Source organism: Manis javanica, chromosome 10 (genome assembly GCF_040802235.1).
Source record: "Manis javanica isolate MJ-LG chromosome 10, MJ_LKY, whole genome shotgun sequence".
Classification (NCBI taxonomy): Eukaryota; Metazoa; Chordata; class Mammalia; order Pholidota; family Manidae; genus Manis; species Manis javanica.
Window position 1 is genome coordinate 42,775,540 of NC_133165.1, and position 24,477 is coordinate 42,800,016.

At 45.6% G+C, this 24,477-nt stretch overlaps 2 protein-coding genes across 8 annotated transcripts in view; one reads left to right on the top strand and one right to left on the bottom strand.

Moving 5' to 3' along the window:
* Nucleotides 1-3,134: 3,134 nt before the first annotated feature.
* On the top strand, nt 3,135-16,036 carry GUSB (glucuronidase beta). Of its 5 annotated transcripts, none has more exons than XM_037002614.2 (12): nt 3,135-3,422; nt 4,941-5,135; nt 5,442-5,623; nt 5,768-5,910; nt 6,348-6,535; nt 6,899-7,051; nt 7,284-7,462; nt 7,537-7,683; nt 9,755-9,839; nt 11,388-11,564; nt 13,793-13,928; nt 14,763-16,036. In XM_037002614.2, the coding sequence occupies exons 1-12, from the start codon at nt 3,144-3,146 to the stop codon at nt 14,927-14,929; spliced, it is 2,031 nt and encodes a 676-aa protein (XP_036858509.1). In that variant the 5' UTR covers nt 3,135-3,143; the 3' UTR covers nt 14,930-16,036. The 5 variants fall into 5 exon arrangements, with proteins under 5 accessions (XP_036858509.1, XP_017534718.1, XP_036858510.1 ...); XM_017679229.3 differs by having other exon boundaries at nt 4,941-5,126; XM_037002617.2 differs by lacking the exon at nt 3,135-3,422 and adding an exon at nt 3,541-3,803.
* Nucleotides 16,037-16,369: 333 nt separating this feature from the next.
* The window catches only part of VKORC1L1 (vitamin K epoxide reductase complex subunit 1 like 1), a 54,837-nt gene continuing 46,729 nt past the window's right edge, over nt 16,370-24,477 (bottom strand). For 2 of the 3 annotated variants that reach the window (XM_073215238.1, XM_037002618.2), the window contains exons 2-3: nt 24,258-24,367; nt 16,370-20,175 (exon numbers count right to left, since the gene is read on the bottom strand). In XM_073215238.1, coding sequence (XP_073071339.1) covers nt 19,949-20,175; nt 24,258-24,367 — 337 coding nt within the window. In that variant the 3' untranslated portion in view covers nt 16,370-19,948. The remainder of the gene's footprint in view (nt 20,176-24,257; nt 24,368-24,477) is intronic. The other variant, XM_073215239.1, reaches the window with a different exon arrangement.

Below are 24,477 nucleotides of genomic sequence, written 5' to 3' on the forward strand. Positions count from 1 at the left end.
CATCTTGGCTCCGCCTCTCCACCATCCTTTTTAAGTTAGGGTGGCTCCTTCAGCCATGGCCCAGTCCTTTTTTTCAGTGTACTTGGGTGGACAGGCCTCCACTGGGGATGTTAGGGCCATGGTGAGGGAAGGAGCTCTACCTGTTTCTTTACTGGCTACTGCTTTAAGTGCTTCATCTGCCAGCTGACTTAAAGAATGCCTTCTTCTGCCTCCAGCTGGCCCCCCAAAGTCAGCTCTTGTTTGCCTTCAAATGGACTGAACCAGATATGGGGCAGCAGATGCAGTTAAGAAGGACACGGCTTCCACAAGGGTTCAAGAACTCACCCACTCTCTTTGGAGAGGCATTGGCTGCAGACCTTGCCAGCTTTCTGAGGGAAGCCCTGCGCTGCACCCTCTTCCAGGATGTAGATGACCTTCTCCTTGCCAGTGACACCCAGGAAAATTGTGCAAAAGGCACAAAGGCCTTCCTGCAACTCCTGTCAGACTCAAGATACTGAGCCTTGCAGAAAAAGGCACAAATATGCCAGCAGCAAGTCCAGTACTTGGGCTTCCTCCTCACCCAGGGAGAAAGGGCACTAGGGCCAGAGAGGAAAAAGATCATTAACTCCTTACCCCAGCCCCAGATGAAGAAGGGCATATGAGAGTTTCTGGGAGCACCCTTTAAGTCTCTAGGCAAGTGAACCATTTGGCAGACCCTGGGATCTAGCTGAGTATGGTGTACAGATTTGGGACCACCAGGTGTAAAGAGACAGTCATTTTGTTGATGGCTTACAGGTCTTGAACAGGCTGGTACCCTCCTCCTGGCTTTTTAACTGGTAGAAGTGGGGTGTTCCAGGGCAACTGACACTTAATTAGAATGCCTGCCTCTCTGAGTCTGATCAGGTGTTCCTGGATGCCTGCTCTCGCCTCTTGTGAGAGGAGGTACTGCCGCTGTCTTTGTGGCTGGGCCCCCGGAGCCAATTCTACAATGACAGGGGCTCAGTTATGAGCAAGTCCAGGTGGGTTGTCTTTAGCCGATACCGAGGGGAAGGCAGCTTTGAATTCAGATGGGCTACTTGAGAGGGTCTGGGCACAGAATAGCCTCCACTCCTCTTCCCTAGGTGTCATTATTGCCAATATGAGGGAGCCTGACTCTTCTTGGCCTGGGTTTAGTTTGAGGCTGGTGTGTCCAGTTGGTTCAAAAGTTATCTGGGCTCCAAGCTTTGAGAGTATATCTCAGCCAAGGAGGGGAATGGGGTACTTGGGCATGTACAGAAACTCATGTTGGAACTTGTGGTCTCCAAGTTTACATTGGTGGGCTTGTCAAAAGTGCTGCTGGACTGCTTTTGTCCCAGTGGCTCTGAGAATAGTTGCAGTCTTCTTACTGAAAGGGGCTATAGGGAGGGTGACCACAGAGTGTTCCACCCCTGTGTCAACCATAAAAGTCATGTTTGGCCCCCACTTTCATTTTTACTTTGGGCCCATGGGGGCTGAGCATAAGAGAACGCAGTCTTTGTCAACCTGAGTCTGTTCCTGCCAGGCCAGTGAGACTTTCCCTGTGAGGCTCCTCCTGGTAGCGACTGGGCTTCAGGGCTGTGCCTCGGTTGGGGAACTCATTCTTCCAATGCCCCTTCTCTTTATAGTAAGCACCCTGGTCCCTGGCTAGGGGATCCTAGGCTTCTCCCTCTTGGCAGCTGGATTTTCTCTGCCTTTGGGTCATCTCTTTCTTTTAGGGCAGCTGCCAGGAGGCTGGCCTTTTTCTTCATTTTTTTTTTCAGCCTCTCAGTCAGACTGAACTTCTTTGTTTAGATATACTTTGTTGGTGATTTTAATCAGCTGAGTGATATTCATCCCAGCAAAGCTTTCAAGTTTTTAGAGCTTTCATCTGATGTCTGGGGCAGCTTGGGCCATGAATGAGGTGTTGACCATTTGTTGGCTACTTTGTTGAGGCAACTAAGACCCTACAAGTATCAAATGATTTCACTCATCTGTGGAGTATAAGAAGAAAGCAAAAACTGAAGGAGCAAAACAAGAGCAGACTCACAGAACCCAAGAAAGAACTGAAAGTTACCAAAGGGAAAGGAACCAGGGAGGATGGGTGGGAAGGGAGGGATAAGGGGTGGAGTGGGGGGAAGGGGGCATTATGATTAGCATGCATAATGTTGGGGGGGCACGGGGAAGGCTGTACAGCATGCAGAGGACAGGTAGTGATTCTACAGCATCTTAGTATGCTGATGGACAGTGACTACAATGGGGTATGTGGGGAGAACTTGGTGATTGGGGGAGTCTAGTAACATAAATTCCTCATGTAATTGTAGATTAATGATACCAAAATAAAATAAAAAAAAGAATCTCACTTCTTCCTGCCTTTTACTGTTGTTTCTTGCTGGGCCTGCATGCTAAATTAGTTGCCTAGGTTACAAATTACTTGATTAGAGCTGAAAGAGAAAACAACAGCATATAGGTAGCATTAAAAAATAATCTGGGCCTGCATGAGTAATACACTAAAGACATGGGCTATGCTGAGGTACCCTCCTTTATCTGGGGAATATTCAAATATTCCAGGCCAAGTTACTCCTGGCTTTTTGACCTTTAACTGATTAACTCTGGGTCTTTTTCTTTTTCTTTTTTTTTTTTTAGTGGGCTTTCCTGGCCTTATTCTCTTTGCACCCGGCTCATATCTATTTTCCTGCCTAACACAGTGTCTAGGCCATGGCCGGGTCTGTGGAACATTCCTATGGGCAGATGCCACTAAGCATGGTAGAGACTTCGCCTGGGCTCATCAGGTGCCCAGCAGGCATAAACAGGTGGAGGTGTCTCAGGCGGGACTCTTTGTAGAAACAGGGGACCCAGACATTTCCCGGGGTCCCGCCCTGGACTTGCCGCCCTGAGCGGGAGCAATCGGAAAAGGCAGGATGGGAGGGGGCAATGGCCTGGCAGGCTGTGGGTGGGTGCGGAGCCCAGGGCCTCCACCCTTCCACGCTGGGGCTGGAGGGTCAGGGTCCTTCTCGCCCAGAGGCCTAGCTCCCCGCTCGCCCGCCCCCGTCACTGCCCTCCAGCAGGCAGACAGGACGAATCCTGCCCAAAGGTAGGCATCGCTGAACCCCAAGGGATCTGGCATTCACCCTCAACCAAAATGGCGTAGGCGGCCTCCCGGGCGACATATGACCATGCGCCGGGCCCGCCCCGGCGCCGCAGCCTGCGGGACTGCTGCGGAGCGCCGCGCGGGAGGCATGCACCGGCTGCTGGCGGGGTTGTGGGTGGCGCTTGGCCCGCTGCTTTGGGGCTGCGGGCTGGCGCTGCAGGGCGGGATGTTGTATCCCCGGGAGAGCCCATCGCGGGAGCGCAAGGAGCTCGACGGCCTCTGGAGCTTCCGCGCCGACTTCTCCGACAACCGGCGCCAGGGCTTCGAGCAGCAGTGGTACCGGGCGCCGCTGCGGGAGGTGCGGCCTCCGTGGGCGCGGGGCCAGGGCGGGGAAGCTCGTAAAGCGCGGTGGTGGGGGTGGGGGACGTGCAGAGACCTATCTGTGCCTTCGGAGCTGCGAGCCAGGAAGTTAAAGATGGGCCCGGAGGCTCTGGGTTGGCTGCCCCACAGAGGGCCCGAGGAGGAAACGGGATCGGGCTCTGGGGCGGGCGCGAGTGCCGCCGGGCTCTAGACCGGTTCCCTGGGGAGGCCGAGCCAGAGCAGTGTCAGCGGCAGGAGGAAGGCTTTGGACGTCGTGACGCCAGCTCTGTCCTCGCAGGAAAAACCTTGCCTTCCAAGATTTAGGTTGAGAACGGAGCTTGGCATCCAGCCAGCCAAGGACCCCGCTCCAGGCCCTCAGGTCCGGTGAGCTGAGAAGTAGGGCGGGGCAGGCCTGTGTGCCCAGCCAGGGCTCACCTACTCTAGATCCTCTTTTCGGTGTTTGCCACCCAGCTTTCAACAGGGGAGGAAGAAAGCGGGGTCTAAGTGTCAGGCATGTGTCCCACTCAGTTTCCTCAGCAAAGCAGTCCCTGCCCCCCAGTTCAGCCTTGCTCACTGGGGCAGTCAGCTGAGCAGCTTCCTCTTAGTCAAGGTCTGCCCTCTGCAGATCCATTTCCTGAGGCTGGGTTGTGGCCCTGGGCTCACTCCTTTCGTGGTAACAGCTGCCCTGAGGAAGAACTGGCCCCATCAACTGTCCAGCACAAACCATACTAGCTGTTGAGATCTCATCAGCAAGTTTTCCATCCATTCAGCCAGTGTTTTTACTGAGTCCCTCCCTACTGTGTGGTGGGACTTGTGCCAGACGCCAGAGGTAAAAGAAAGGACAGAGGCGATCCCACGTACATGATATCTTTAGGAAGCTTTTTCCGAGGCTCGCTGTGCCATCTGCCCTAGCCCCTGCTCTGCCTCTTACCAGAGATGGAGGCTGTTATCCACTTACCTGGGAGAGCCCATCGCCTGGAGCGCAAGGAGCTCGATGGCCTTTGGAGCTTCCGCGCCCGCGCCGACTTCGACAACTGGCGCCAGGGCTTCGAGCAGCAGTGGGTTCAGGTTCACCCATTTCTGCCATGGTGCGCTGAGGCAGTATCCCATGGGCCCCAGCCCCAAAAGGCCTTCCCAGCGTGTGAGCTGGTTCCCCGCCACTCTCCGCTCTCTCTTCATTGATCCGGTCACCTGACAGCAGAGGCCTCATTCACTTTTATTCGTAGTACTTAGAACAGCACTGTAGGTGTTCACTGTACACTGTTGAGTGAGTGAGTCGGCTTCATGGGATTGTAAGAATTAAATGTGCTTCATAAAAAGCATTGGTCAGTTGCTGGCAAAGAATAACAATGGTGGGGTAGCCTGGAATCCCCGGGTCTGGGAGAAATCATCTTGCCCAGCCTTCTCCCTGTAGACAGCGTTGCTGGGGGACTTGGTCCCTGGGGACCAGGGTGCCTGGGCACTCAGCTCAGATTCCTAGGTGACCTGGACCTGATCCCAGCCTTTCTTTCCTCAGTCGGGCCCCATCCTGGACATGCCCGTTCCCTCCAGCTTCAATGACGTGGGCCAGGATGGCCGGCTACGTCACTTTGTCGGCTGGGTGTGGTACGAGCGGGAGGCGATCCTGCCCCAGCGGTGGACCCAGGACCCGGGCACAAGAGTGGTGCTTAGGATTGGCAGCGCCCACTACTATGCCATTGTGGTCAGTGTGGTGAGCAGCAGGCAGGGCGAGTGGGCAGCTGTGGCTGCCAAGTAGAGGCTGCCTTAGGGAGCTTGGTTCCCAGCTGTGACCTGGCAGCCTGCCTGTTGGGGTGGGTGGGAGGGGCATACTTATCCCCCACATTGGTGTTTGTGCCCTGGGTTGGGGGAAGGCTGCCTAATCTGTTCTGCTGGAGCTCCATTCCTCCATTCCTGAGTCAGGTGGCAGCTGGCAGGGCCTCAGCCCTTGTGAGACGGCAGGGCCACCTCCTCATGCTCTGACCTGTGGCCCCCTCCCCATATCTCCCTGTGTCTGTAGTGGGTGAACGGGGTTCATGTGGCAGAGCATGAGGGGGGCCATCTCCCCTTTGAGGCCGACATCAGCAAGATGGTCCAGACTGGGCCCCTGTCCTCCTGCCGTATTACCATCGCCATCAACAACACTCTCACCCCCCACACCCTTCCACCAGGGACCATCCTATACAAGACGGATACCTCCAAGTGAGCAGCACCCTGCTCCCCCTTCCCCCCACTCTATCCCCATCCAGTGGTCTTCCCATTAAGGGCAGGGTGGCCTTAGCGGAGGTGAGCTCAGGTTGAAGGACCCAGGCGAGGCCCCAGTTGGCCATTGTCCTCCCACCCTAGGTACCCCAAAGGTTACTTTGTCCAGAGCACAAACTTTGACTTCTTCAACTATGCGGGACTGCATCGGTCTGTGCTCCTCTACACCACACCTACCACCTACATTGATGACATCACCGTCACCCCTGGTGTGGACCAAGACACTGGTGAGGGCCCCTGGCAGGATCTGCCATCAACCAGGCACAGAGTGGCTCTGTTTCCTGTTTGGAAAGATCCCCCAGGAAAAAGGGTCTCCTAGCCTCTCTTAAATCCTCACAGGTTCCATGCACCTAAGAAGCTGAAATCCAGTCCGTGCAAGCTGTCATGGGCTGCAGAAATTGTCCATTTGTTCCTACCTTATTTTGTGAGAAAATGAGGTCTAAGGAGAAGTGAGGTTTCCCTAACATCATCAGACAAATACCTCAGGGTTCATGGGAATCCCATCTCCCTTCCCCACTGTGCTACCCTCACTTAATCTGCCCTTGCTGCAAATGGAGCTCTGGGAATAAGCAGTTGTTGACTGGGGAGCCCTCACAGCGGTGGTTGCAGGGTGCTTTCATTTGTACACTGTCTTCTATCTCGTTTGATCTCTCGTTTCCTGCAGGGCTGGTGAACTACCAGATTTTCATTCAGGGCAGCAAACACTTCCAGCTGGAAGTGCGTCTTCTGGATGAAGAAGGCAAAGTTGTGGCCCAGGGGACAGGAGGCCGGGGCCAGCTGCAGGTGCCCAGTGCCCACCTCTGGTGGCCGTACCTGATGCATGAGCACCCTGCCTACCTGTACTCATTGGAGGTAATGGTTGTTAGGACTGGCCTACAGGAGGCCTTTTGCTCCTGTCCAGCAGCCCTGGCTTCTGCAGGGGTGCAGACAGTGGGCAGATGTGCATGGTCCTCTGAGCTTCCTAGTCAATTGGATTGAAGTGTTTCCAGACTGATTCTTTCAACCCTTAGTGGGCGGGGGACCACTTTTGAAGAGCAGGTCTCAGGCAGGAGGGCAAAGGTTATGCCTTGGTAGAGCCTGGAATTTCTATACCTCTCTGCTTGCAGTCCAAGGGGTGGGCCATCATGGTTTATGACGGGTCTTCCTGCTGAAGCGGGTGCTGTGTGGGGCTCAGGCCATCAGGGATGCCTCACACTCAGTACTTGGTTTTCATAGGTGAGGCTGACTGCACAGACGGCAGCTGGGCCTGTGTCTGACTTTTACACCCTCCCTGTGGGGATTCGCACTGTGGCTGTCACAGAAAGCCAGTTCCTCATCAATGGGAAACCTTTCTATTTCCACGGGGTCAACAAGCATGAGGATGCAGATGTGAGTTGGGGCTCCCAGGTCTGTATAGGGGCTGTTAGTCATGTTGGTAGTCAGCTTCCCCATGGCCCCCTGAAGCAAGTTCCGGGCAACTCAGAGCAGCTAAGCAAACCACTCAGAATCACTGTGCTTGGGCTGGAGTGGGGGTGAATGGGGTGATTTTCAAGGCACCTGGCTCAAGAAGGAAATGTATCTTGGACAGAGTCAGGGGATCACTCTGCTCTGCCCTCCCTAGATCCGAGGGAAGGGCTTTGACTGGCCACTGCTGGTGAAGGACTTCAACCTGCTTCTCTGGCTTGGTGCCAATGCGCTCCGAACCAGCCACTATCCATACGCAGAGGAGGTGATGCAGCTCTGTGATCACTCTGGGATTGTGGTCATCGACGAGAGTCCTGGCGTGGGCATCGTGCTGACGTGAGTGTCCATCGCCCACACTGCTCAGCCCATCCAGCTTGGTGGTGACAAGCCCCTTTCTCCCCACCCCACAGCCAGAGCTACAGCAATGTGTCTCTGCAGCACCACCTGGAGGTGATGGAGGAGTTGGTGCGCAGGGACAAGAACCACCCGGCCGTGGTGATGTGGTCTGTGGCCAATGAGCCCACTTCCTTTCTGAAACCTGCTGGCTACTACTTCAAGTGAGTGCCCCACAGCCCGACCTGGAGCAGAGATGGGACCTCAGCCCTTTGACCTGGCTCAGCCTTGGCTGGCAGCCATGGAGAGCTGAGATTGGCCCTCAGGGGAGATGGCATGCTCCCCCAGCCCAGACTTGAGGGCACCTCCATAAGTGGTCAGTTCAGGGGATTTTGTGATTTCACCCCAGGGAGACTCAGTGTCCCTTTTACACACCTGAGATGAAGTTCAGAGTTAACTAACCTACTTACAAGTAACTTCAGGTTAAGAAAAGAATAGTGGTGTGGCCAAACTGTGCCCCAAGAGAGTCTTTTATAACATAACCGTGAAGGCACGGGCCTGACCCCCAGCACACCTAGTCATGAAATTGTCATGAAATCGACGAGAGTCCCGGCGTGGGCATCGTGCTGACGTGAGTGTCCATCGCCCGTGCTCCCAAGGCTGAAGGTGACACACAGACCTACGTTTTGTCCGGTGCTCTGCATCTGTGAAGGGAGCCGCTCTAGGGAGACTTTCAGGCAAACCCAGGTGTAATTTTCCCTTAGATTGATGATATCTCAGTTTCTGGGAAATTCAGTGTACACACATAAAAACTGTAAAAGCCACTTAGTGATGTTTCAGGGCAATCTGTAAATTGGAGTTAGGATTTATAAAACGGGCTCAAGTGAGCACATGATTATAAACAGGTTTTTAGTGACATGCGTGTTTTAACTATTCTAAAGTTACACTGCTGGGCAAAACCAAGCCATCTGAAGTCAGTGCTCCCATCACCAGGTGCCAGTGGCTCCTCTCTACCCCCAAGCATTGCAGCAGGCAGCCTCCCGCAAAAGGAGGTGCTACTGTCTTTGAGGGAGGGCCCCCCAAGCCCCACCCCTTGGAGTGATGTTTCTTGGTTGCTTTTCTTTCCTACAGTTGAGTAGTTATAACTTAGCCTGCAGGCAGGAATTACCTCCCTTGCTGCAGGGGTAGAAGGCCAGTGACACCGTCTGAGGTAGGCACAGGCAACATGGCTCTGAGGACAGCTCCCAACACAGGACAGAGACGTGGGGTAGGGGTGTGCTGAGCACGGACTGGTGGGCGGGTTTGTTGTGAGGGAGAAAGGATGGGCATCTGAGGTTCCAGACTAGCTCTTCTGGGAAGTGGAGAAAGGGAGGCATGTTCCTTTTGGAGCAGCAGGGATGGTGGCAAGGTCTGGACAGAGTTGCCAGGCCAGAGGAGCTCAGCAGGCTCTAAAGACTTCCCAGTTGACAAACAGGCTATTCAGACAGCCTGAACTCCAGGGTAAAGGGACACTGTTCTGGCTGCAGAGACCATAGCCTTCAAATGAGATGAGCAATGATGGGGAGAGGATATAAAGGAAAAGAAAATGGGATGTGAGGACAGAGAAGACAGAAGAGGCTTAAACAGTGAGTGAAGGTGACCTGCACCAGGAGACCACAGACTGGTTCCTCTGCTGAGGAGCCTCTTCTCACCATCTCTCCTGGGTTAACACAGTTCAGCATAAGTGCCTTTTTGTCAGGCCGGCGCTGACTCCCCAGCCTCAGTTATACGGCCCTGTTTTTGTCCTGTAGAACCCTGGGCTTCCCCTTAATAATCTCACTACTACTTGGAATTTCCACTTGTAATTACAACATGCATCTGTCCACTCCATGAAGACTGTTTCGGTCTCCAGTGAGTGCCCAGTACGCAGCCTGCCTCCCAGCACACACTCCTGATTATTCTGGTAAGATCATGTCCATCTTAACCCTCACCCTGCCCACTCTTATCTTCAAGAGCTTTTTCTGAGACTCAGGCCCTGACTTTCAGCAGCACCTGGCCCAGGGCCCTCAGTTCTGTGTGCTGCCCACCCCCAAGAGGATGGCCTCTTCCCTGGGCACTAGGATTTTGAGAAGGAGAAATGAAAGATCATGTCTGGGAACATGATCTAAAACTAGAGGAACATGTTTGCTTACCTAAAACATAGTTCAGGTAGGGAGGAGAGCAGCAGTTTTTTGCTTCAGGGAGATGGGAGGGAGAGGGAGAGAGGGGTACTTTAGAGCCCTCCCTGACAGCCTGTCTTCTCCTTTCTGTGGACAGGACACTGATTGCCCACACAAAAGCTTTGGACCCCTCACGGCCTGTGACCTTTGTGACCAACTCCAACTTTGAAGCAGACCTGGGGGTGAGCTTGGGGTCTCCATACCACTTTTCTCTCCGCCTGTCCTCTAGCCCTGCCCCGATGCTTGCTAAGGTGGACTGCTGGGAAGAACCACAAGCAACCAGTCTGACCATTTTCACAGATGGTCTTTAGGTTAAAGATAATTGCCTGCTTATGTGCTAAGTAGTGTGGCCTCCTGACTCCAAGGAAGCTGGGCACAGGAAGATTTAACTCATTCTCAGTTCAGACTCAGTGTTTTATGCACCTCAGTAATTTGCTTAAATTACTTGTCATCGTCCAGTGTTTACCAAACCTGGCTGATTGTTAGAATCGCTGAGGGAAGCTTTGAAAGTACAGATCTCTGGATTCTGAGATTCTGATTTAGTAAGTCCAGAATGGGAACCTGAGTTTTTAAAAAGCTTCTTCAGTGATTCCAGTCAATCCACCAGCTTGAAGAATCACTGACCAGATCCGGCCCCTCAGACTGAGAATCTTAGGGTTCACACGGCTGGCTGGACCATGCACCTCCCTCGCTGTTACTGTGACAGCAGCCTCAGAATCTGTGTGTTGAGTTGCACTGAAGCTGTAAAACATGGGAGCAAGAAAATGCTTTGCTAGAGAGCTGAAGGCCAGTACTTAGGAGGAAAGTGCTACAGAAAGAGAAATTGTCTAAAGAGAGAATGGATACAAAAACACTGCATACAAATTTGGGAAGTGTCATTTTAACACAGATGGAAAAGGTTTGTAGCCCTGGTGTTCTTGCCATCTCTTGAGAACACCCCCTTCAAGGAAGCATACAGATTGTGGTCAAACCCACATGACCCAGGAAGGCCTGAACGTTCTCAGAGCCCAAGTGGCATCTCTCCCATTCACGTCTTTCCTGTGCGTGGTCTCCCAGGAGGTTGCCAGACTCATCTGGTGGAGTATGTGATCCATGCACATGTGCCTACCCAGACACCTCACCCACCTTTCTCTAATGCCTGCGTCTTCCCACCACCAATTTGGAAAGGGTCTACAGTCACTTGGGAGTGCCACATCAGTAGCTGTGCAGGCTTAGGAGATGAGCATTTGTTCAGGTGATATCAGATGCTAGACGGTGGTGCTCTGTCCTCTGCCCTGCATCCTTTAGACTTGAGATGGTCCTGCTCCATTGCCTACTACCTTCCTGAGAGGGAATTTTGCAGCCACTCGGCGGCTCACAGCACGTGAATCAGGATTTTTTGTGAGGAGAAAAACTGAATCTATCCCTCTGGGGAACATTTCTTGAGGGCCAGGGAAGGGGAGACAGTAACAGGAGCATTATCTGGAGAGGAACAAAGCCAGCTGGGATGGGGTGGGGCTTCCACGGTGGCTGCTCACCCTCACCAAAGCTCAGCTGCAGCCAGATTGGGACTGTTGACCCAGAATTACAGGCTTGCTCCATTCAGGTCACTTCTGTTTCCTGCACATGTGAGCACCTAAATCATTTTCTGCATCCCCTTACCACCTCTGCCAGAAGAGCCCCCCAGTTGTGCAGTACTAATAACACACAATCTTCCAGTTGGTGGGCAAGTGTTAATACTCTCGTCCTAGGCACCATATGTGGATGTCATCTGTGTGAATAGTTACTACTCCTGGTACCATGACTATGGGCACATGGAGGTGATTCAGCTGCAGCTGGTGACCCAGTTTGAGAACTGGTACAGGACCTATCAGAAACCGATCATTCAGAGCGAGTACGGAGCAGAAACCATTGCAGGGTTTCACCAGGTAAACAGCGTAGAACATTATCTCTTTACTCTTGGATAGTGAAGTCACTCATTGCCCTAAGCTAGAAAGGTGCGTTTCCCACCCCTCTCTTGTCCTGGTGACCCCCCCTGGAGGTCTTCAGGCTCACCCTTCCACACTCCTGGCTCCCCAGACCCTGACCTCTACTCTGCTTAGTCCTCAGGCAGCTTCCTGATTGGCCTTGTTTCCAGACAGCCTCCCACTAAGTCCCAAGTTGTCTTTCAAACAGATCCAAACCTTGGGAGTCCTGTCCTTGGTTTCCCCTTGCCCACAGCATAAAGCCCTAATCCCAGGTGAGGGCAGTTAGTGTCCTTTGCTCTCTGCCAGGTCTCCATCCTCCTCTGCTGTCACTCTGGACACTGGACTCTGGCTCCTGCTGTGGCACAGGCTGTGCTTTCTGCCTGGAGTACCCATGTTAGCACCACAACTGCCAACTGAAGGGTTCTTCTGAGTGTTCAAGTCTCAGCTTCAGTGTTCTCTGGTGGTTTACTATGTGCCCCAGGCATAGAAAACTTTCCTCTGCTTTTGAGGGTTTTACACTGTGCACTGTCATTATTTCCTTGGCACTTCCCCCGACCAGACACGAGTCTTATTTGCTGTTGCTTCTCAAGCATTTGGCAGCGCCTGGCACACAGCAATTGCCAGTTTGTTAAGGGAATGCAGTCTTGGAGCAAGGTTTAGTCATTAGATTTTTTCTCATTGTTTTGTCAGTTTCCTCACCAAAAAACACACCGCTTTGCCTTATGGGGATTTTCTTCACGTGAATTCTTGAACCACAGCCAAGCCGTCAGCTCCACCCCAGCCACCTCACACTCACCTGTCACAACTACTGGGATTCCTTGTTGACACACATTTCTTAACATGCTTATTCTTGGTATGTTGAACAACTACTTACATGGACTATAGTATTCTGTTCACATCCTTAAATTTATCTTACTTGTACAGAATGCCACTTCTACAAACTGGTAACATAGGAGGAAATAGTTTATGAAGACAATGTGTATGCACATTTGTCCCCCTGCTTTGAAAAGCCAACCAACTCTGAATTTTTAAAAAGCTCTGAAATAGTCTAGGTCAGGGCTGCTTGGTAGAACTCTTTGCAGGGATGGAAGTGTTCTACATCTGCACTGTCCAGAAGGGTAGCCACATGTGCTAGTATGAGACAAGGCAGGGTCATTTCCACTAAAAGAAAGAAAATGTACATCTTGCCCTGTCCTCAGACTCAACCTTGAACTGGAACGAAACATGGCTCAGTCGTACAGTTACATTTCCAGTGTATTGCATATAGCATTGTAATCCTTGCTGGGGAAAAACGCCAAGGCCAGCTGGGTGTCTCATCCTTTTGTGAAATGACTGAGTTTGCATCCTTAAGCATCTATGACTGCAGCCCTCCCCCCACCCCCAAATTCCCATGAGATGAAAACTCAGACTTTGTGTTTCAAAAACATCTAAAAGATCATCCTTAGTATGTGACACATAGAAGCCCCTCACCAGATACTGAGCGAGTCCATAGATGTGGCCCTCTGCCTTTGTGGTGGGGCTTCACCCGTCAGGCCTTAGCTTAGCGATTTCCTCAGGGAAGTCTTCTGTGGCCCCATCTCAGCTGCTTCTGCTGAACATCCCCTAGTTCCTGCTCTGCACTCTTCCTACTTGTGTCTTTCTTGCTAGATTGTAAAGCCTGAGGGCAGAGATGGTGTCTTGTTTATCAGTTCATCTCCGATGCCTGCCATATAAGCAGATACCAAATAATTACTTGTTGAATGGGTGAATGTGCTAAACAGAAGATTCTTACCCAGACTACATACAGTTGAGTCTGAGGTGAGCTTAATGAGTCACACTAATTCTCAAATTATTCACTGACAGCTACTTAAAACTTGAATTTTACATTTATTATTCAAAGACAGTATTTTTACTTCAGTGTAGTTCAGCTTTAAGACTGCTCTGGTGAATAGAAATGGGAAAGAAAGAAAAAGCAAATATAAAATATTGCTTATAAATAAAACAGTTACTGATTAATGTTTTTTAAAGAAGTATTTTCCTACTGCAGGCCATGTCGTACCCAGGCTGTGTCTACACCAGTGCTGCTGAGTGCTGTGGCCCACTGTGGGGACAGAGCTCTTGGCCACCATCATGTGGACCTTTATTTTTAGCTAACATTTACAGTTCTGCCAGTTTGGACTGTTAAATTCTCTCTCTGCCTTGAATTCCAGGATCCACCTCTGATGTTCAGTGAAGAGTACCAGAAAGGTCTGCTAGAGCAGTACCATGTGGTTCTGGATCAGAAACGCAAGGAATATGTGGTTGGGGAGCTCATCTGGAATTTTGCTGATTTCATGACTGACCAGTGTAAGTGGCAGTTTGGCTTATGGAATGTACTGCTTCTCATTCTTTCAGGTTGGCCTTTCAGTTCAGGACATGAGTTGTAGGAACACTGGCGACAAGAAGGGGAAAGCAGAGCTAATCAGTGTAGGCTACACAGAGGATTTCCTAGGAAAAGGAAGTTGCATCTAGCAAGCAACAGTTGCTTGCCTACTTCCCAAATCATTTTGTGGTAGAAAAGCAAATGGAGAGCCTTCTAGCTTCATGCAAAAATGGCCAACTTGCCTTTTTCTGAACAGTATAAGGAAGAAGACAGACCACGCATATTGGATTTACTTGGGGGGCCATGTGCTGGAGAGAAGCAGGCTGCTGCCAGCTTTGCCCCCTTCCCAGCTTCAGCCCCCAGAGACTGGCTGGCCACAGGCATGGGAACCCAGCTGCAAGCCTGCTCAGGAGGGCTTTGAAATCGGATAGATCCCACCTGGTCAGGACTCTAGCTCCCACTTAGGAGAGTTGTCTCTTCAGAAAGGTCCAGGCTTTTCCAAGAGTAACTGTGCCTCAGTTCCCCTCCGGTTACTGAGCACCTGGGTACCCATGTTTTAAACCTTATTTTACAAGTAAAAGATAAACAATTTTGGATTTTTTTCCCTTAATAAAAGATTAACACACCAGAGTGCTGAGGTATTTTGAGGGAAGAGTAATATATAAATCTTTAACCCATTAAGTAACCACTTCAGACACCACTTCAGACCAAGCAATACTAAACTGTAAGAGGACATTTTCTAGTGCCTACCTTGGTTCCTGGTTGGTTCTGATTTGACCCATCAGAATCATCTGAAACATTTTCTGCCTTCTTTTTAGCGCCACAGAGAGCAATTGGGAATAAAAAGGGGATCTTCACTCGTCAGAGACAACCAAAAGGTGCAGCATTTCTTTTAAGAGAGAGATACTGGAAACTTGCCAATGAAACTAGTGACCACTGGTCAGCTAGGAAGGCACAGTGTTTGGGAAACAGCCTGTTGACTTAAAGCAAGAACTACCTTTCTGCTGAGAGCATCTCTGCCAACCCCTTCTCCCCAAGGGCCAACTTCCACAGCAAACAGCAAGTGTTTCCTGGACTGTGCATTGTAAACTGGAAAGTTTCTGATCTGGATTTCGTAGTAATTTGCTAGAAGGGAACATTAGAGGTGAAAATAAAGGCTTTTGTAGTATGAGAGTAAAGTTGGCTTAAAAGTGACTATCCATAAATTGTATGATCTGTACTGTTGAAAAGCATCTGAAGTTATTTTTGTGTCAGGTTGTATTTATAGCCTGAACTGTATGGACTCCTGAGAAACCTGCTTCCACACTTGCACCACATTCGAGTTGCTGGTCAAAGACTCTGCTTCCCCAGGCCTAACCCACAGCCCAGGGGCCCCATGTGCAGTACCAGGCCAGCCTTGCTGTTCAGCTCCACAGAGGAGCTGCAGTCTCAACAAGTGCATAGAAAGTGAGCTCATGCTGGGTGATGAATGAGCTCTGTGCACCACTTTCCAAACAGGAACCCTAGCCCTTTGTAGCCCTGTGTGATGCCATCTGTCCTGCTCCTTTCCTTAGGGAATCTTTCCTCTTCCACAGGAAGGCAAGTAAGGCACATTATTCCTAAGGTTTCGGTATTCATCAATCCTGACGTAAAGCTGATTACTTTCAAAATACTTTTGGTGTCCAGATGGAAGACTGTGAACCAAAACAGTTCTTAACACAGAACTTGACTTGCTTCTCTTACAGTTGATTCCACATGCCTAAGCACACACTTCATTTTTAGCCTTCCTTCCCAAGCTCCATGAAAGAAACAGTGAAGGTAACATTTTAGTGGTCTTTAGGCTACTTTTAAGAAAGAGTATAGTCAGTTCAAATAAATTCAAAGAGTTACATTTTTGTTACCACTTAATTTTTCTTAAGTTTCTTGGAGGTATCAAGTTTTGTGTTTAAATTTAATGTCAAGGACTAATACACAAAACTTTGACAAACATTAAAAGAAAAAATAGATAAACTGAAGTGTACAAATTAGGGGTAAGATCCGTTTTTCAAGTCCTAAGGTTCTGGCATGGAACACATTTGTTCTATTCAATAAAATATGGGTAAACTATTGCAAATGGATTCATCTTTCTTGCAGATGTTACCTTTTTAGAAGACAATGAGTGGAGTCTTCAAGGTGAGCTATGGGAAAGCAGCTGATGAACACGTTCTAGATGCTTACAGGATCGTAAGCAGTACCACTTTTTTCATTAATCCTGGACAACCACATATATTAGAAACCCATAGGAATTCTCTGAGAACTCTGTGTCTTCTATTATGTATAATTTAAGAGAAAAATAAGTCCATTCACCTGTAGAAATGAGTTTACATTATCAAGAATAGTTAAGACTGAATTCATTTCAGCTTCATTTTTGAAACGCACTCCTGCAGTGTAAGAATGACAGCACAGCTTCCACAGGTAACTTCTACATTTATTTTATACCAAAAAAGTTATGTGCAACAAATAAACATTCTTACATATTTACATTTTTTTTTTTTTACCAGTTAGCAAAACTGTCCTAAATCTCTGATAAGGAGTATTTCTTCCTATATTAATGGGGAGATCTGCCTAGTGGACACCATTTTAAATGAATGTTTACTCTGGAGCTTAAAGCACTAGTAATAAATATTTTTGATGGAACATACTATACAGACCATATACCTAACCCTTAGGCCATGCTTAATATAGTTTATAACAACATTTCACCTTTTCTGGGCTAATCTGTCACAAAAGTATTCAAGTAGCCTGGACTCCCACCCCACCCCTGTTGTTTTAATGAAGGGTAGTTCTCACAAATATCGTAAGTGCTGCCTAAAATGTCTCAATAGGAATGGTTCACCATTGCTTGCGTGTTGGGGGGAAAGGAGCACAAAGGTTGCACATTAGGTATTCTTTCCCAAATAGGCTACCAAAAATGATAGTGGGTTTCTTGTTGGCATTTGTTTAATACCAATTTTCAAGACAAGACCTGTTAGCATTCACTGGTGTCAGGCAGTGGGTTACCAACTGAAGTTACAAAGTAATTACTGAAGGTAACTTTGCATTTTTGTGGATAGTCTTAAAAATAAATATAAGCAAACTAAAGCCAACAAAACAGTTTTAATTTCACTGTAGTCTTGGTCCTGTATCCTACCTAGTCGGTCTGAAGATCTCTGGTATCCAGTGACAAGAGTCACTGCTCTCAATATCTTTAAAAGTAATGGATTTAAGGAGAGGCTACATACATCAAGTAAAAGTAATTCCTGCCATGCAGCTGGTTAAACCTGAGTTGTTTCACCAGTTCACCCTCACTTGACAACAACTAGCTGTAGAAAAAAACAAGTGAAATCCTCCAAATCCACCTAGACTCCACGGAATTTATCATCTAACCACAACTTCCCTTATTCAAATTATGACTATCCAGTAAATAAGTGGCCTCATTTTTTACAAATCATTTCAAAAGCCAAGAAGCAAGGAATTACTACCAAAACCCAGGAACTCAACTTTTTCCTAATTATTCAACATTGGTGGCTAGTAGTGTTGCAATGTTTAAATAGTCTAAAATAGTCATAATCATCCTCAGATTTTATAACATTGTGTTTTCCCCTTCTGGGGTTGAACAGAGGATGTAGAGGGGAGCCTAAATTCTTCCAGGGCAAAAACACCAAGTAACAGCCACCGGGGTTGGGTTGCTTCCTGAGACACTGGCATTACCATGCGGTTATTTCAGGCAGCACCCACTCATCACTCAATGAGAGAAAGAATAGGAATTATACTGGTTCACAGGAATGTGGCAAACATTTTTGTACAACTGAGATGGTGTTTCCCCCAAGGCTTAGGAAAGCAAAGGAAAAACTTGAAAGCTCTGACTGAACATTTTTATGTTTTCTTATGTAAGAGATTGAAGACATTTGCAAGAACTAACATCAAGACAAGCTTTGTCCTTTGCTGATTGATACAAAATATGATGAAAAACCATTTTAAACTGGGACATGAAAAACTTATTTGGCAGAACCAGTGTTATATATACCACAAACATCTTAACTATTAAGCCATTTCCACTGTCGCTTAGGAAAAAACCCAGAAAACTGCTTGGTAGAACTGGAAGCACTGCGACAAGATGACCTCACTGTGCAGAACATGAGGACTTGTTTCTCCATAAACACCAGACATCCAATCAATGCTTCTAGAGTTCTTCAACTATAGAAACAAGAACAATACATACATAATAAAACAGGCATTGAAATATTCACATTTATGAGAAAACAAAAGCCTTGATGAAAGCAGAATTAAGCATATCATTTATAAAACTGGTTAGAACTGGTTAGAAGTTCATCACAATCCAGATTTATATCCACCTTGGGCCAGAAGAGTATGTTGTGTCAATTCTGACAGTCGGAAACTGAAGAGTTGCTGACTCTACACATTATGGTTTACAGAGCAGAGTCTATCCCATCCCTTCAAAGAGAAGGCAAATAAAGCACTCAAAAGTTACCGGTCTATTCTTAACATAATGATTAATCTAATTGGAAGCAAAAAACAGCTACTGCTTCTCAATCTAAGGAGTAAAATCATACAGAACCTTTCTATAGAATGCACATTTTCTACTTTATGTAAGAAAGGAAGCAAGGACACTTCAGCCCAAGTTCAACAGCACAAAATATTTGGTTTGAGATTTAAGACAGAAGGCACTTTTAACATTCTGATATAAGATGTTAACCATAGAAACATACTGTCACAATATCATTTGTGTTTATTTGCGTTGAAAATTTCTGCATTTGTGTGGTTATTTAGAATAGTGACACCAGTACTGTATTTCACCTTCAGATATTTCTACCTGTAGTGTTCTTCCCAATAAAGCAAACTGAGCTGCATGTCAGCCCTAAAGTTTACAAACCCAATATCTGACTTTAGAACAATTAAACTAGACATCCGATTAGTTAGTGCAGAATGAAACAGGGAAAACACTATGGAACTACCCAAAAGCGATCCTGCTCTGGAGTGACTGAGCTTATACTGGTTATTTCAAAGTCCTAATACTGTTTGGTTGACTAACACCAATGTTAAGGAAAAATATCTGCATGAAAATACAACCGTTATAAGAGACTTTACCCAAAAGTGCCATATTAATATCTCCAGCTTTTCTCCAAACAAATCTACCCATTTTCCCATCTTTAATGTATTGAAGTCCTTGCACCTGAAGGTCTGGTCACATGACATTCCATAAGGTCATAATTGGTCCAGTTTTATGACTAGACACAAGCTTGACTTGAATGTCCAAATTTAGTTTCTTCCTTTCAGAGGAAGGAAATGAAAGGGAACCAACCACCCTACTATTTTTTGCTTTCAGTACTGGACCCACAGCTGTCAGTACTTTCCACAAGATGCTCTGTATGGACTTACTATTTTCATTATTTCTTCAGTCAACATTGAGCTAACAATTCTTCATTGCTACACTTCAACTAAACTGTACAGTAAGTTCTTCAGGGATGGATCCAATATTTCTATCTTTATTTACAAATATCACATAAATGGATTCTAGTTGAATCTATATGTTTAAATCCATCGGCTAAAAACATTACATACTGTAAACATGGCAATATTTAATACAGTATCTATTCTAAAATATTCTGTCATGATCACATTTGTTATACCTGAAATTGAATTTATACACATTAGAGAATTGCTAGCAATGGTTGCTCACGTTACAATTGAGGGCAAGGAGTTAGGATTACGTTTTATTATTCAGAAACATCTTCAAAGTAAAGTTAAAGCTTGTCTTTGACCGGCTTGGTGTGTCCTTTTTGCCTTGTATCCCTATTTAAAATGAAGAGTGACACAAAAAACAGCTAGGGCCCCTTCTAATTTACAGGATTTTTAAAAGTCAGTTTAAGGAAATCAGTTTAGGGAAAGTGTCTGTTCTGAAGAATTAAAAAAAAAAAAAACTGCTGCAAAATAAACTTAATGGAGAAAGGGACTTCAGACTGTCATTTAAGAGTCTGTCAGGCTGTCAGTCCTGCTTGGGCGGCAGTTGTCGCTTCCAGGCCTCATTCAAGTAAACGAGTCGTTTGTAGTTGATGATCAGAAGAATGAAGTTCAGCACGTACGTGACCACGCAGATGATGCAGAACTCCTTCAGCACAAAGTACAGAATGTAGGCCAGGTACAGAGAGCTTACTACAGACACGATGGAGGAGGTCATGAGGATTAAAGCTGCAACTGCGCTTGCTGTCATGCCTGCAAGAGAAAGGGACACTTGCTGCGCTCAGACCTGGACCGTGGAGAGCCAGTTCTGAGCTAACAGGCAACCATTCATGATTTGCTGCAGGGCTGGAAGACAGACCTTGCAGCAAAACACCATGGAATTGGAGAACAAAAACTACTGGTCTGTTAAGATAATGCAGGTCATGCACATCCCAGTTTTATAGCTGCAATGTTTTTGACATGTCAATATTCTAGATGAAATACAGTTAACCCTTGAACAATGTTGTAGGAGGGGAGTGTAGGAGTGCCGTTCCCTGCACAAATACCCTCCCAAACTACTAATAGCCTACTGTCGGCAGATAACATAAGCAGTTGATTAACACATACTTTATGTTACATGTATTATATACTGTATTCTCATAATAAAATGAGCCAGAGAAAAGAGAATGGTTTTTCAAATTGTTGCAAGTCACCAAAACTTTTTCCAATAATTTTTTGAAAGAGTTGCAAGTGGATCCACGCAGTTCAAACCCATGTTGTCAAGGGTCAACTGTATTACTTATTTCATACTCTAGCCTCAGTTAAGGCATGAGAAGAAAATATACATCTTGCATTCACATTATGCAATGAAGCTGATTTGTAATTGACAGAACCACATTTCCTAATGGAAAATTGAGTATGAGGACCACAACCTTCTCCTCCAAGCTGGACACATCTCCTCTGGCCTTTACTTTCCCATGTTTAGATTAAATTATTTATAAAAAATCTATAATGGAGATGATCACACTAACATGCTGCTGAAGAAGGAAAAACATCACGATAAACATTTCAGGAAGGGCTCAGGCTGGGGGATAACAGAAACCACATTTGGTCAGTTGGCCACATGTGGGTCAAACCAGATCAAGAAAAAAGACAGTTATGTGTGCTAAGCTGGGGCTCTCAAGACAAAAATGTGCCTGAATTCTTGATTCTATCTGACATCTTCACATGTATTGTTTGGTAATTTCCTGTACTCAACAGTATTGAGAATGTGTATTTATTTTCAAGGAGAGAGAAGACAGCAGAGCACATTATATTAACCTTCCTACCCAACAACTAATGGATAACAGAAATGAGAAAAAATAAGAACAGGTAGTGACAGGTTTTAAGAGATTAACTGAGCTGAAGCCCCTGCTGCCTACTGACTGAGAAGCTGCCTGTGGGCTGCAGCCTAGTCCCAGGGGCCCAGCTTGCCCATGGGACTAGTCAGAACTAGAGCATGATGCTTAACAAAGCTCGAATCTTCAAGACTAAGATGTGTTGGGTTACTTATGTCAGGGACTGGCAAGTCTGCCTGGCTACTCGCTTGCTCTTGTAAATAAAGATTTGTCAGAATCCAGACCCACTCATTCATTTACTTAATGTCCATGCCTGCTTTTGCATTAGACTGGCAGAGTTGAGTAGCTACAACAGTCAGCAAAGCCTAAATTGTTTTCCAGCTGGCCCATTACTAAAGAAGTTTGCTGATCTCACCTATGCCAAACATCTGAAACTTCAAAAATTTATGCTGTCACCTTTATTTTATCTAAGAAAGTTAGTTTCAAAATGATACGGACAAGTTATTTACTTTCTTCAAGCCACTCTTTAACTGTGAAATTGGGATAATAATCATTCCTAACTCCTATGACTGTTGTGTATTAAAAGAGCTAACAGGTAAAAAGCACTTAGAATGCCCTATAAATAAATACTGGCTTTTGATTAAATATTACTATACCAAGCCTGTCCTAATGGTGGCTTGGGATAAAAGTCCCGTTGGATTTGAAATGTGTTAGAACTGTAAATAAATGATGGTACAGTCAAGCAATGGAATACTTGGCAGCTGTGAAAAAAGAATGAAGACACTTAATGTTCTGCTATGGAAACATCACCAAGACCTATCAGTAAAGCAAAAAAAAAAGTATCTAGAACAGTGCATAGAGCATCTGCATTTTTATATTTTAAAAGAGGAAAATTTAAGATTATAGACAGCTGACTCTTGAACAGCACAGGGGCTTAGGAGCACTGACTTCCTACACAATCGAAAATCCAATCTATGTAAAACTTTTGACTCCTCCCAAACTTAACTACTAATAGCCTGTTGTTGACCAGAAACATTACTGAAAATGTAAACAATTAACAAATATTTTGTATGCTGTATGTATTTATATACTGTATTCTTACAATAAGGTAAGCTAGAGAAAGATTTTCAAATTGTTGCAAATCTCCCCAAAATTTCTTAATATATTTATTGAAAAAAATCCATATATAAGTGGACCGGTGCAACTCAAATGCATGGTGTTCAAGGGTCAACTGTGATTGTATATTTTTGCTTATGTTTAAAGAAACTATAACACCAAGCTACCAGTCAGGAATGATAGGCACTGGGAAGTGGGCAGCTGGTGACAAAAGTGAGACCAACTTTTCACTGTATTGCATTTTATACTTTTTACTTTGGAACCATGTGAATGTATTGCCTATTGAAAATTAAATAAAAAATACTGTATCTCAAACACTTAGAAGGGAGTGAAGAGGACGTGATCTGGAAAACTGTTAGATGAGTTTAAGTGTGTCTTCAATGGTAAAGGCACTGACATTAAAAATGCATGTGAATGCATAAAATGTGCATAGAAAAATGCATGATGGACATGATTGAAAATGTGTATATAATGAAATTAAATTAACTATTGCAAGTAGAAATTTGTTCTACCTCTATCTCCAAAAGTTGATAGTCAAAAACATTTCTTAGGCTATTTTAACTTGGGCTCATACTTCATACTCTCAAGAAATCCAAACAAAACCAAAAAATGGAATAAGAAGTGAAAGTCTTACCCCCAGCCTCTAACCACCAGACTCTTTTCTATGCATTTATATACATATAGTTATCCCATATCTGTTATACCACAAGTAGATTTTTTTACTAAACTATGTCTTGATCTTTCTAGGACATACATGCAGACGTACTTTTTCCTTTAATGGCTATGTAGTTTTTTCTAGTACAGATATAATCTAATTTATTCAACCATCATCTTTTGCTAAGCTACTTCCAATTTTTTGCTATTTTAAACTACTGCTATGAATGTGCTTGTATGTATTTTTGTGTTTCTACAAGATATACAGATATGAAATTGGACAAACTTGATAGGACTATTGAGAAAAATTAAGGCTCATAACTAATCACCTTCAGCTATATAGAGGAGCACAGAAAAGTTGGCAGGTAATAGGATAAAATATTAACTGAAATGTAAGGGCAAAAATGGGTAGATCTAACTGACAGTTTATAAAAACTTGTATAAAAACTTGTATACAAAAAAAAATGGGTAAAATGTAACAAATATCAAAATGGACTATTATCAGGATCCTACTAACTAAATTAAAATAATGGCTACTAGTATGTAATTATTAAATTAGAAATTTTACAGAAAACACTTTAAAAAATGAAGGTGAATGAAGCTTCAGGGAAATCTGACAATTGAGGGGAAAGCAGTTAAAATTTGTAACAAAAATCTGTTTTGATTCATTTACCCCATGTCTGGTAATTTATTTTGTGGAAATAATTCAAAGAGGGAAGGGTATGTGTGACAGGAACCTTAAACAAGGTTGATCACTGCACCATTATTTAGAATAAAGCCTTGATGTCAATAATAACAAAACACTTAAGAGGGCAGACAGCATTAAGAGTTCACATAAAATTCAGTGAAGAAAGAAGGCAGTGGAAACTGGCTATGTAAAGGTAATGGAATTATGAATATTGTTTATTAAAGTTTTCTCAGTGCATGCTATTTAAAAATAGCTATAGTATACAAAATGATAAGGAAAAAGGTTCCCAGGGAAGATAAAAGTAATAATTTCCCTGAATGGAACTGGTTTTTCTGGACATCATGGATGCTGTTATCCCTGATTAAACACCACCAGATACCATGTTCAGCATTTGCATCATTAAAATTTCAGTGAACCAAGTTTTCACGACACAAAACTGTGCTACAAACTAGTGGTTCTATCATTAACATGTGGTTTTATTTAATATAAAGACACACTTCAGGGCAAAGACAAAGTGCAAAACAGAATATAACAATCTTATTTTTGTATGCTATACTTACCAAGTAATAACTGTAGTATATAAAATATAAGTCCAAAGACACTGTTTGGCTGGTTTAATACACCATCCTTTCCAAAAATGGAACCCAAAAGACCAAATCCTCGACCCCATCTGTAAAATAAAGAAAATCATTAATGCTACGTATTTGAGTTTTCCTATTTAAAATAAAAAATGTAAAGATCTTGAGAATGCCACACCAATATATCTATCCAAATCTCTCA